The 14,429-nt window shown below is 32.2% G+C and overlaps 1 protein-coding gene across 1 annotated transcript in view; it reads right to left on the reverse strand.

The window, feature by feature from the left end:
* The window catches only part of wuho (tRNA (guanine-N(7)-)-methyltransferase non-catalytic subunit wuho), a 19,190-nt gene that overhangs the window by 2,151 nt on the left and 2,610 nt on the right, over positions 1-14,429 (reverse strand). Inside the window, exons 3-8 of the mRNA XM_067280966.1 lie at positions 12,913-13,002; positions 9,949-10,083; positions 6,868-7,024; positions 6,669-6,781; positions 1,110-1,170; positions 805-1,043 (exon numbers count right to left, since the gene is read on the reverse strand). Coding sequence (XP_067137067.1) covers positions 805-1,043; positions 1,110-1,170; positions 6,669-6,781; positions 6,868-7,024; positions 9,949-10,083; positions 12,913-13,002 — 795 coding nt within the window. The remainder of the gene's footprint in view (positions 1-804; positions 1,044-1,109; positions 1,171-6,668; positions 6,782-6,867; positions 7,025-9,948; positions 10,084-12,912; positions 13,003-14,429) is intronic.

The raw sequence follows: 14,429 nt of genomic DNA on the forward strand, positions 1-14,429 counted from the left end.
ATAAACACTATTTAATGGAGCTAATGGCTAAAAAGAATGGTATCATCAAATGCAAGAAAACTTGTACTTGCTTTTCCATAACATTTAATAAATTATATTTAAGAAATATTCTAATTTAAGATTCAACTGTAAACATGTCACTTTATTTCAGATTAAAAATATATAGAAGTACCTATCACAACAAACAAAAACCTAACCCCTTATCTCTACAGATCAATGAAAATCTTACATATAGCTGTTTCTTTTATATTCTTGTGTAACAAAATTAAAATAATAGATTTTAGTATTAAAATTTACATTTCAATTTCAATTTAATCTGTAGGTTTTGCTAGTCTAATATCATTTTGTTAAGATTTATGTTCTTTTTCTTAGAATGCAAAATGTCTATTTTAAGAACTTCTGAATGATTTTTTTATTTTTATTTAGGATTATATGCAGAATTCTTCAGATGAATGCAATTTTAGGGACCTGGTATTCTTTAAATGTCATTCACTTTCCACTTGTTACATGCTATTCATTTGTTTCTAAATACCATTTTGACGGAGAAAAGTTGAATGAGAGTAAGGTGAGGGTGAGTGGCTTGAGTGATATTTCTGAATTCCTCCTGAGAGTTTTAACTCTAGTATTGCTGAAGGAAGGTTGAGGACCTTTCAAGATAGAGGCGAATGTAATGAGATTAGCAAGTTATTTAATTACAAAAGGTTTTAACTTAATTATGATTTATAAGAAGTATTTGATAATGTATAAAAATTTTCTTAGATTTTAAGCATTTGGAAATTTCAATATTAAAATTGAAAATCTTACCTATCAAATAAGGCTACTATAATGTTATGCCTATGAGAACATTGAACTTGTTTGATTGCATAATTCATATTTGTATCATTTTCAGAATTTGTAGTAGCTCTATCAGATTCACTGTCATTGTATATTTTTATAGTTTTCTCCTTTAAGTTTTGATTCCCATTTCTTTCAACATCAGTTTCATAATTTCTGTTACATAAGCATAAACCATCTTTATATTTCCAAATTCTGAATGTGCCATCCTGTAAATAATAATTAGCATATAATATAAATTATGATTAAAATAAGAATAAAATACAAAGACGTACCCCAGATCCTGAGATTAATAATTCTGGATGAGATGGAAACATTGCTAAACAACTTACAAACCTATAGGATATAATTTATAGAATTATCAGTAATGTATATACTTTAAATCATAACAACATGTTTTTTATAAAATTTATTATTTTATTAGCAAAACTTGTCATTTAATAAGTCAAAATATAAATTCCAGTACATAAACTATTATATATCTAGATAAAGAAATAACAAATTCTGATTAAAAAAAAAAAAAACATTTAGCCTGGATAAAACTTGAATCACATCTTTCAGTAACATGCTGAATATACAAAAATATATTTTATGGTTAATCTCAATGGGCGTGAAGTATATTTCTCATGGCCAAGTGGGTTTGACCAAATTTTGACAAGCACAGAAAAGACCCTCTTACCACCCACAACATGGAGCTTTAAAGATCTAAATTAGCTTGATTTCTTTCTTCATGATATTATAATGAAGAAAGAAATAATATAAATAATAATGAAAATATAACTATATTAAATGTAACTGTATGAATAAAGGAGAAAAATGAATGATTATTTAATGTGAGACTGCGGATTTTAGAGGGGGAATTTTTAAATGAAAGGAAACTTTCCTTTTTTTTTTGTTGTTCGAAATTGTTGTAAACACTCCCCTTGGAAAAACTTCTCATGGAGTATCCAAGCAGAGGTCTCCAACTATCAACAGTTAGGTGGGAAAGTTGACACTTAGTTGTCAAGAATTGCAAGTCATTGTCAACAACAGACTGCTTTCCCACACTAATGGTATAAAAGCGCCAGCTACTGAAAGCTCAGTGTGCGTCCGCACACGGAAGTTATTTCTGCACTTGTGCCAGTCAATCTCCATGCACAGGACTTGGATCCCGTTGGAGAAGACATTCAACAGCTGCAGACTCTTCCATACTGTCAGCGTCTGCCATACTTTGGTGTATACTGTCCATTCTCACATAGAAGTATTGTTTGTTAGCACTCTGTGAACTCTCTCTCTCTCTCCCCAGAAACGGGATTAGATGTAGCTAACAGCTGCCATTTGTATAATTTGCATTTAATCGCATTTAATCGAGTAGTCTTGTAATGATCTTGTATGTTAACCTTAGCTAACCAATAAATGTTTTATTTGTTAACCTGCTGTCGATCTCTTTTTCTGGAAAGACTCCTGTCCATGTACTGACGCACTCCCCACTCACTTTATGCCCTCCTAAGCCATCCAACAGACACAGAGATCGGGCTTTACCAGCCCGTGCAGATTAAGTGGTCAGAAGGGATTAACCCCTGGCCCCCTGCTTATCCCACATTAAAACCAATAACTAAATACAGAACAATAGATTATGCATTGAGTTCATGTATCAGAATAGCAAATCTTATAAATTTTTATGATAATATTTACATTAAATACTGTATTTACTCGCGTATAAGATGACTTCGCATGTAGGACGAGGTTGACTTTAAAGATCAAAATAAAGAATATTAGATTTATTAATACAATTCTGATTTTATTTCATTTAATCATAAATAAAATATCAAATGCACACATTGTCACGCAAAAATTACTGGCATTTTAAACTTTAAGGAAAAATCCTGTAAAATCGACATCATAATTTGATCATGCAAAGCTGGACAATAGGGAACCTTTTTTGCCAATTGTTAACAATTGAATCCACTCTTCGTTGATATCATTTATGAGTTTCTCTGAATTCTGATTTTCGAATAATCATCTGTTTTCATGTAAGAATGGATTAAAACTTATATCGGACGCCCGTGTGATTTTGGAATTAATTCAAAAGCTTTGCTTTTCCTATTGCTATTCATCTTTACTCCTGATGATACACAAGAAGGATTCAAACAACCCAGATAAAATACTTTTGTTTTTAAACACAGAGGGTGACCTCCAGTAAAAAATGCGAATACACAGTTCATAAAATTTATTGCAAGAACGCAAAGAATCCTTCACTCGCACATCTAGGACGACCTAAGTTTTCGAAGCTGTGAGAAATGAATAAAAACCTCATCTTATACGTGAATAAATACAGTATATCTTTATTTGAAGGGTATAGATGCAAAAGTCACATTATACAATTTTTGGTGGTATTGAGTTATTCATATCACCTCGTTCGTCTTGTAAAGGTGAATAAGACTGTAATAGTGTTGTTGCCCTACACTCACATTTTTAGGCTGGAAAAATTGTTGAAAATCACGTTTTGAAGCATACATCACATTATCCAACAGCAGTTTTTCAGGAAAATTATTACTCTCTAATTCAACCAATCAGAGAACCCATGGCACACACAAAGCTTCATGGGATTGTCTACTCCAGTTCTGTTGATGTTGTGACTGCTGTAATAATGCACTAAAATTCAAAAAGTAAATTGACCCCTAATAATGTGACAGCTTACATTTTGACTGAAATGAGTTTTCGAAAGGCTCAAATGAGATTGCTTCATAGGTTTTTAACACATTAATGACATCAATAATGGAAGAACCCTTGGAGACAGTTTGTTTAGTATGTGATGGATGTGGTGGCAGAACAAAAATTCAATTGTTCTGTCCATGGCTTCTTTCTGGCTATCAAAACATGCACCTAGAAACATAAAAAACATGGAGGTTTTTTTCCTGTCACAGGGCACAGCTTTCTCCCACCAGACAGGGTGTTTGGGATTACAGAAAAAGCAATAAGGAAGAAAGAAGTCATTTACTATCCTTCAGAGTAAATAGACATCATAAAGAGACATTCAAAAATAATGAAAGTGGGTGAAGACCGTCAGGTTCTTGATTGGAAAGGAGAAAAACATGCCTTTGTGAAGAAACCAGCTCAATTTCACTTTCAGCTTGCCTCATGTAGAAGAATAATTCTGAAATGAACTCAAAGAAAAAGAGTATTTGTTAGAGGAGAATATATTTACAGATTTGACCAAGGAGTATACAAGTCACTAACAAAGCAAGGAATGCTAATTTTTAGTGTAAATCTACCTGTTATCCCTAAATCAATCACAATAAAACAAGCAAAGAAGGATGATGTAAATAATTTATTGAACAAACATTATGGCGATTAGTGGAGAGAGAATGAAGATTTGTTTTTTTACACAAATATCATGAAGATCAGCCAACTTATAAACCCATTGAAGAAGTAAGTTATGTCAATGTTTGAAATATTACACTAGGTTTTCCACTATCTGTAATTAATAAAGATTGTGTGCAGTTTGATTTTTGGTGTTTATTATCCTTCAATAAAATAATGTTAAGATTCATTTTTCTTGGATCTTGTTATTTTTGATTATGTTAACTGTTTTGGTTCATAACTAACATTCTCCATATGAGTTTGTTGCAAAATTTAACCAGAATTTGCTACAAAATTTACATCGTCTGTATTTTAAAGTTAAATCCTAGTTTTCCCTCCTTTACACAAAGAGTTTGAGGTTGGGTTCAAGTGGTTTCTATGCCAACAAAGATATCATTAAAAAAATTGTTATTATATATCAAGTGTGTCAACAATAAATAGTTTTTTGCATTTTTCCGAGTCTTAAAAAGGGGAGAGTGTGACTTTTGCATCTACACCCTTCATTTAAGGTAATTGTGTTGTAAATTATAGTGTAATTAATCCAATTTATAGAATTGAATCACAACATCTGAGAATTAAATGGCATTGGTTAAATACATATAAATATTTAAATACAGGCATGCATTATTTAAATTAAAAATAAAGTTCTAATTTGCACTAATTACCCTCCTTATCTTCTTTGCTTTTTAAAAAAGTCAAGTTTCTTTAAAGAAATTAATAAATTCTGCATATTGAATAAAAAAATGAAAGAAAAAATAATTGTAAGATCTCTGTATTGATAAAAGAAAACAGACTGTTTATTAACACTTAAAGTTTTCAGTTTCACATTTTGCGAATATTTTTAAAATTTTGTGAATCTAATCAAAAGTTCTCTAACAAATTACATTTCTGACATATCCTGTTCATTTTTTCAGAATTAAACAAAATTAATTTATATCAACTATAATCAATACAATAAAATGGACAAATATGGTGCCAAGTTTCATTCATTCCCAAGACTCATTGCTGATTTCATTAATGAATCATACATTCTAATAATCTAAATTAAGGGTGTCCAACCTTTTTGTTTCTCTGGGCCACATTGGAAGAAGTCATGGAGTTTTGGGCCACAGGACTAACATGTCTAGATATAGTAATAAGTATTAAAACTTTATCACAAAAAAGAATATTTTAAAAAATTACTTTTACAGAAACTTTCAATATTTACTTAGAAATAAATAAATTCATTTATTATAAAGGAGACAAACAAAAATTTATTGGAAAAACACAAATACTTGTTTTATTTGGGTCGCTAATTAAAATGGCGTTTCGTTGTTTTTTTATTAAAGTGCATTTTTATTCAACTAATACAGTTGACTCCGCATAAGTCGACACCCGGATAACTCAACACTCGTCAGTTACGTAGTCAGTTTTTTGTGGTCCTGGCCGACTTACATAGGCTTAATTCCCAAAACCTTAAAAAACTCAGTTTACTCGACATCGTTTAACTCGTCACCACTGGATAAATCAACATACTTTTTCTGTTTCACACTTTTTAGAATTCTGATAAGTCGACTCCCCCCCTGAAAAATGAGTTCACACCACACAGCTTATTGTACGGTGTGAACTCATTTTTTCAGGAGGGGAGTCGACTTATCAGACGTCTAAAAAGTGTGAAACAGAAAAAGTATTTTGATTTATCCAGTAGTGATGAGTTAAACGATGTCGAGTAAACTGGGTTTTTTAACATTAATAACATTATTGCCTATGTAAGTTGGCCGGCACCACAGAAAACTGACTAATTAACCTACGGTGTCAAGTTATCCGGGTGTCGACTTATGCGGAGTCGACTGTATATTTATAAATAACATGTAGCCCCAAAAGTAGCCAATGCACCAAATGATATTTTTTATGCCAAACTAAAAACTGGGTAGCCAAATTTGGTGCAAAGTAGCCAAATCTTGCAATGCTGGAAGGAATACTAAATAAAGCTGGAGTTGGGACTCAAAGGATTATAGATTCAAATGTGGGAAAAGGAGAGAGAGGACAAAATATAAAAAGTGAGGAAGGTTGGAAAATTAAGGGTCAATATTTGCATAACAGAAGGTCTATTTAACCTTTCTCACTACTTTTTATCTTTTGGCCTTTCTCTCCTTTCCCCGAATTTGGATCTATAATCCTTTGAGTCACAACTCCAGCTTTATTTAGTATTCCTTCCTCATTCACACATTTTCAAGTATTTGAAAATATTTCCTTTCCACTCAAAATAAAATATGCATAAAGGTTTACGGTTTTGAAAAACTTCTTTTTTTTTGAGTTTATGCCATTGAAATAAAAAAATTTGTCGGTTTTGTTTACACATTTATTGGGCCGCAGGTTGGACACCTCTGATCTAGATTGTTTTATTTTATTAAAATGTACACTAAATATAAATTGCAGGTATTACAATTAATCATTATTCAAGAATGTGAATTCGAAGGAATAAACTTGATTAACAATATAAATAAACTTACTTTGTATGACCTAAGCAATATGAATGTATATTATAGCAATTTGGATAACAGGATACTCTGATTTTTTCATCTCTATCACATGTAATAATATACTTATCATCTGGAGAAATCACCTTTTGAGAGAAGAAAAATTATTTTCTACTAGTTGCAAAATCAAAAAAATTGTTTTAATACAAAATATTTTATTTAAATATGTTACCAGATCCAACAGCATTGAAAGATGGCCAAGGATTAAGTTTCCAGTCTGATCAGGATTATTAACAGAGAAAGAATATACATCACCAGATCTATCTGCTACTAAAATTACATCTTCGGAATGTGTAAATTTTAATACCACACACTTCCTAATTACTTTCCTGCAAATTAAACAAAATGAAAATATTAAAATATCTTATTGAAAATTATTATAAGGAAAAACAAAATACACAATAGTCTAATGCTTATTTAATCTAATAATTACTAAAGATATGCAAATTAAGAAATATGGTAATGTCTTTATGACGATAGCAATAATAGTGAGGTTGAGGCCGAAGTTTTAAATGCGAAAACGTGTACATCGGATGTTCAGCATCGCTTTCCTGTAAGCCTGGAAGTTTGACAATGGTATTTGGAAAGTCAGTGGAATCACGCTGACATTCCAAATGCCATTGTCAAACTTCTGGGCTTACTGGAAAGTGGCGCGGAACGTCCGACGTTCACATTTTCGCGTTGAAAACTTCGGCCTCAACCTCGCTAATGATTACATCAATGCCTTCAATGATATCAATTTTCGAAGATCAAATCTATCAATAATTTTTTAATCATCAAAAAGAGACGGCTGGATGGATGAGGTGGTTAAGATGTCAGCCTATTGCTCTGGGCACCCAGGATTGAATTCAAGCAAACTGCTCCAGGAATTTTTCACAGGCAATCTGTCCCTCATCACTAATATTTATTTCTACGAGGTCATTATTTAATGAGATTTTATGAATTGAAATTTCTCTTATTGTTCATTAGGTGATAACTTTGTCAAATTTTAAATCAGTGATGTATTATAGCTCATCTTAAGAGCAAACTTAATTTGGTGACTATTTATCAATTAAAAATTATTCTTTTGTTGTTGGGATCGGCGGCTGTGAAATATATTCCATGTGATGTTCATGTACTTTCATATTTAAGGAGATGATTCAATACAAAGTAAGATATTACTATTATGTTCATTATTATTTTTTTTTTATTTTTAATTAATTCTGTTACTTACAACTAGATCTTAATCATTTTAAATACTGATGAGGGGCCATAAAATGTAAGTTGGCCTGAAATACATCTATTAATGTTATGTTATCAACCAAATTAAATAAATACAACTATATGTTCTAGAACAGTGGTCAAAACAGTGGTCACGTGTACCCCAGGGGGTACGCAAAGTGATACTTCAGGGTATACCAAGTTTCCCTTCAAAATACTGTATGTGTGAGCTGTCTGCAGTCTGTCTAATCTTACAGTCATCCTCTCAAAGAAGTAGGCTCATGATCACTTGCGATCATGCATGGAAAAAATTCAAATTGCAGGTAGCAGTAATTACGTATTTATAGTGGAAATGTAGCAAATTTTATTATATTATATGGGGTACAACTTATAATTACAGTAGAGAGTCGTTAATTGGAACCCCGGTAATCGGAATCGCCAGTAATCGGAACGATTTTCGGTTGGACTGTGTCGTGCTGAATCGAACGTTTTTGATACTAGGGGTACGTTCATTAAGTCGAACGAGTTAAACGCGTTAGTAACGAATCGTTTGAAAAGTAGTAGTCTCGCTCAGTGCGCATGCTCCGCGGTGATGACGTATCGAATGAAACTCTAACGAAGCTCACGAAGGAAAGAGTTAGTTTACTTCGTTAAGAAAATGGCGCCCGACGATATCGATGTTTCTAGATGTACTCGAGTGTTTAAATTGTGAATTAAAAGGTGAAATGATTGAAATAACTGTCCTTCCGAAGCAACCTAAGAAAAATATTTTGGATAAGGCTGCACTAGCAACATTCATATCTTCGATTTTAGAAACAGCCATTTAGTTATAACGAATCGTTCGAAAAGTCTAACGAAACAAGAATAATGATGACGTCATTCTCGTTTAACTCGTTTGACTTAACGAACGTACCCTAGATTTACTTCTAAAGTATAATTTTCATGTTTTTATATTCTTCAATATATTTATTTTGTTTGTACAAAATAGAGAAATAATTTTTAACGATACAATAGCCTCGATTATTATTATAAAAATTTTTGTTAGGCTTATAATCGACGAAAATTCAGCACGAAGCGACACGCAAGGGAGAAAAATTTGAACATCGGACAGGTTAATATATTTTTTCGTACATAATCGGTAATCCGAACAAATCACTAATCTGAACAACCGAATCCCCAATTGATTCCGATTTTCGACTCTCTACTGTATTTTTGTCTTAAGTATGCAATCAAAAAAAATTTGGAGATCACTGTTTTAGATAATTGAATTACTGGTTGCATTCCTATACACCTGCAGATGCAGGATTATGGAATTTTCTAATTAAAATTATTCATCCAAAATTTCATGATTGAAGAAATGTATTTTGTTTGAAATAATAATGTCTTTTCCCATTCTTTCTACCTAATAACACTACGAAGGACTTTTTTCCACTCCCATTGCGCGTTCATCCTGGTTCACCATAGAGGTGGCTGGATGAAGACAGATGGGGCCCAGCACATCCACGACAAACCACACCCAAAAAATTCCCGAAGAGTTGCTCACCCAGTTTTGATCCTGAGTTCCCAGGGCAATAAACTGATCCCTTAACCATTCTGCCCATCTGACTGTCGGAATAATGTTATTTTATTTGTAATCTTTGTCAAAAAGATTGGTTTTGTTAAATCCAAAATATTTCTGGTTTTTATATATTTCATCTCCTAATGGTGTAATTAGTATCTATATCTATATCTTTAAAATAATTAGTAATTTATATGCGTCGACCAATCGCTGCCACTTTCTTGTTTTATGTGTTTATTTGTTATTTGTCATTTTGCTTTTTGGGGGAACATTTATTGTCTTTAGTAGGGATGTGGCGCGAATAATTGTATACCTCTTTGTTTATAGATTGATTGTCACGTGTCTCGGGTAGAAGATATTGTAATTGTATTCTTATACTATTATGTATGATTGTAATATGTTCTTGTTTGTTCACTTATTGCCCGTACATACAGGGCTTTCCTTGTACTATCAAATAAAAAAAAAAAAAAATAATTAGTAAAGATCAGACAATACCTTATACTGAGTAGTAAGAATTCATTAAGATTATTTTTCCACAAATAAAGTTGTTTAGTTTCGTCAATCACAGCAAAATAATTATTTTGTGGAGAAAAACCACCACACACAATTTTTTGTTCATTTTCATTTAATCTATTTAAAATAAAAGTTTAATTAGAATTTTTCAATTGTTATGTAAATATAATTTAATTATAAATTTTATTTTTTACATTAAAAACTATAATTATATATAAATTTTTAAATATGAAATAAGAAAACATATTTTTTAAAGTTAATAAATAAATGACTGTTTATAAGTACAGTCAAATCTCAATATGGCACCCTCCCATACAGAGCCACTATTACACAATGCTAATTAACGCCCACAAACAGATCTTCTGCATAACTATTAAATAATATTACCTTCATTATCTCTAAAATACCAAATGTAGGATTTTGCAAATCATTTAATTTTCAAACTCTTAAACCTCAAACTTGTGTGTATGGTACAATCCAGTAATTTGTTTGAAATGCTTCAGTTTAGCACCATACTCAATTTAGTGCCAATTTCAAAGACAAACAAATGGTGATGCTATATCAAGGCTTTACTGTGTTCAAATAATTATAATGAAAGTAGTGAAGATCTCCAATGATACTCCTGTAGAATATTGCGTCAGTGAAGATCTTTACGATAATCCGTCTAAAGTTGGTTCCTACGACTCGAGAATGTTCTTACATTGGTTCATAGAAAAGTACACCTCCACACTCAATTCAGAAAATATTTACAGTTTATTTACAAAAGAGGATATGTAGTATATACAAGTTTAACAACATAACATACACAGGACAACAAAAGTGGTGTCTCACGTGTCAGCTTAACCTTCGGAAACTATTATACTCTGGGGAGACCTCAGTCTACTTGTGGAGTGGGCTCAACTATACAGCCCGTCCAGTCTTCGCACTCACCCGTCCCTGAGATCGTTATCAGAGGAAAACACTCTCTCTATGCTCAGTGGGCTGCCCAAGTGCCTGAGACTACTGTATTATCAGTCTCTTGCCCTGCTTCCCTTTCCTCTCACCTGTCTCACTATTTAAAGAGTTTTTGGACGACAACTTCCGACCAATCGGGATTCTTCTTTTCTTCGGAAGCTTTCCAAAACATCAGGCCTTCTCCCGACGAAACAGCTCACCATAACGTCCATCACTTGTTTACATTTTTTTCTAGTAAGCTAACATGTGGCAAACACATTGCCCACCCACATGCAAGTCCAATAAACAAAGACAGTACTCCCTTTGTTTCTCTGACTGTTTACAAATACAACACCAGGTGGGACCAATTTACAAGGACGTGTTGCTTTTGTCCCTACTCTGAAACAAATATCTTCAACAACCAAACAACAATACCTATGATATGAGGTTAACAAATTAAGACTTATCAAAAGTAAAATAAATTTCTTTATAAGAAATTGCCTTTGCATTAAAAAAACCAATTTGAACTTTCCAAAGTCTAATTTATAGTAAAATCTGGAAAAATTTCTATAATAATTAAAAAAAAAAACATAAAATATCCTCACTATTCAAAACTCTTCATTTTCACTATTTGAGTAGCCTCTCCACCTCACTTTACTCATCATTAAAGGAAAAAGGAACAATTTGCATAATACTCCAAATTAATGTAACATGGTGTTATTAGCCAAACTACTCGTGCTTTTGAAAAATCTCAAACATTAAGTCAGGAAAAGCACAGAAAAAATACTAATGTGTTAAATGTTACTTGCAAACAAAAAATCCAGCAACAAGCTCTTAACTTTCCTGACTGTTACAAGATTTTATTTTAAAAATAACTTTTATATTATTAATCATAAATAAAATTGTGTGTTGTACCATCTGTTATGAGATTTTTGTTATAAAAACTTTTTATATTTTTAATTACTATAAAATGGTAAAAAACTTAATTTTGAGGGCTAGGAACGAGTTTAAAAAAAAATAATTGTAAATGCTAATAATGAGTAAAATCTTCATTAAGTCTGACCCCTCGAGATATGGCACACGATACTCCTCTATCTTCCCATCCCTTCGGCCTTTAATTAACCACTAAAATCTAATAGCATCAATGCTTTTTATACACAAACTACTATACCAAATTTCATTTTTTAATCTTTACCCCATCCTGAGATATTAAACAAAACTGACACATAAACACACAAACACATATGGAATTTTTTCCCCATTTTGGGTTCAGGGGTCTCAAAACATGAGATTTGCAAAAAATTCATGTCAAATCTGACACAGTTCCAATACTTTCACTTGTTATATATACATAATATCCAAGAAAGTAAAAATAAAACAATTTATTTTCTAAATTGCAGTTATATGAAATTAAGAAAAAAGTATGGAAACAAGTTTATAAACATAAAGAGATTTCTTCTTCAGTAACAATGTAACAAAAGAATGTGATTTTATAAGATAAAAAGTTAAAATTGAAGGTTAACAATAAGCCATAAGGTAAGTTATACCAAGAAAGAATTAAACACTTCATGTTGGACCGTTCAATAGCCATTGTGTCACGTTACATGGTGTACACAAGAGTCATGAGCTGTGTTGCATTGCTCGTGGATAACAAAACAGAAGAGTGCCAAATTGTCAAAACCACCACATTTTAATTAAAATTTTGCTGTTGGTTGTTTTTAGCTACAAGTAGTTTTTTTCAAAATTATTTGTTGAAAGCTCTGATAACATAATATGAAATATAAATATACAGATAAACATTTAGTAAAAACAAAAGAAAAAAGGCATTGAACATATACATAATTTAATCATCATTAAAAAAGAAAAATTAGTGCCGAACCAGTAAATCCTATTTGAAAGATATTGAGTAAAAATTCTACTTAAAAACAAAATTTAGAACATACATATATATATATTGACAGCATTCTATTTTTTATACTTTAATTTACAAAAATATAAAATAATAATTCTTACTCATTTGCAGACTTTGATTCACTTTCTTTTTCTATATTTTTATCTGTCTTGTTACGTAAAGTTGATAATTTCAGAACAGTTGAAGTTTCACTGCATAAAATTTTAACAAGAAAGTTTTTATAGTGACTTTTTCACATAATAAAAGGCACGTGCAGCTCTGAACGAGGCGGTTAGGACCTTAACGGTGCCATACACCCACGTTTCTCAACCGGCGGTCTGCAGACCGCTAGGAGTCTGTGGTCAATCACGGCATGGAGTCTTAAGAGTTTGAGACACAAGAAACATTGGCAACTGCTACCGTAGGCCATACCCATAAGAGTAAAGGGTTAATGTTACCTTAGGTGCCAAGATGGCGGCTCGTCTCTGATTCCAGCAAGGAAACTGTGGGACGCACGTTCTAACCTGAACCTATTCTAATAAATTACCATAGTTATTACTAACAAAAATTATTAGAATAGGTTAGGTTAGGTTAGGCAAGGCCACTTGATCGCTTCGCTAGTAAGGCCGTCCGCCGTAAGGAAAATTGCCGTATTCACACTGTTTCCATTTTTCGCCGCTGCGAAAGATTTTGGCGCTAGTTAACGGTGAGACTCACACGTTCAGTGAATTGGTCGTTTTGTACTTTTGTGTGCAGGTATAGCTATTTTATGAAATTGTGATAATTATATATAGTTATACTTGTATATTGTTATATTCATTCGTGAGTTATACACAGTTGACGGAACTTTCTCTTCAACAGCAGCTTGGTATATAGATAAAAATACATTCATTGTGTAGCTCTCTATCTGACAACACTCAGCACAGTTGATGTTGTAAAGTACTTGCTGAATACCGTCAAATTCAGATATGTTTTGACAAGAGATTTAACAGTGATCCAATTGAGTCATTCTTTAGCTGCATTCGTCAGTTTAATGGAGGAAATGACAAATTAGATGCACGATCAGCATCTCTTACAACGCAAATGATTTTAAAAGTTGGTATCTTACAGGCTGCACAGAATGGAAATGCACCATGCTCTTCTTTCTCCTCAAAGTTGTTACCTGTTATGACAGAAACCAATTATAATGTTGAAGATAAAGTCTGTAAATTGCATGATTCTTCACTGTCTATTTTGCAAAAATTGCAATCTGTTACACAAGACTGCAGTGTTCCCTGTACAATTGAAAATGCTTCTCTGGCAGTTATCAGTGGTTACTTAATTAGAGTTCTTGAAGAGAAGATTGCATGCTATGAGTGCCTTGAAACCATCCTGCAAGTAATGGAGCTCTTTTTGGCTTAATATCAAACTAAGATAGAGGACAGCTTCGTTATCCGAGACCAGCGTTAGTGGGAGTGATTAGAATTCTTACAGATTTTTTTGATGATGTAATTACATACACAAATCTTGTCAGGCTAGTTTGAAAGTTAAGCTGATAAAGGTCATTTTGCCATACTTGAAAAACTGCCCTGCACTGTGGTGTAAGACTAACACTGATGGTGCACATTCAAATCACAATAATCGCATGTGCAATATTATA

The sequence above is a fragment of the Centruroides vittatus genome, unplaced genomic scaffold, assembly GCF_030686945.1.
Source record: "Centruroides vittatus isolate TY-2023 unplaced genomic scaffold, ASM3068694v2 contig_900, whole genome shotgun sequence".
In the NCBI taxonomy this organism is placed as follows: domain Eukaryota; kingdom Metazoa; phylum Arthropoda; class Arachnida; order Scorpiones; family Buthidae; genus Centruroides; species Centruroides vittatus.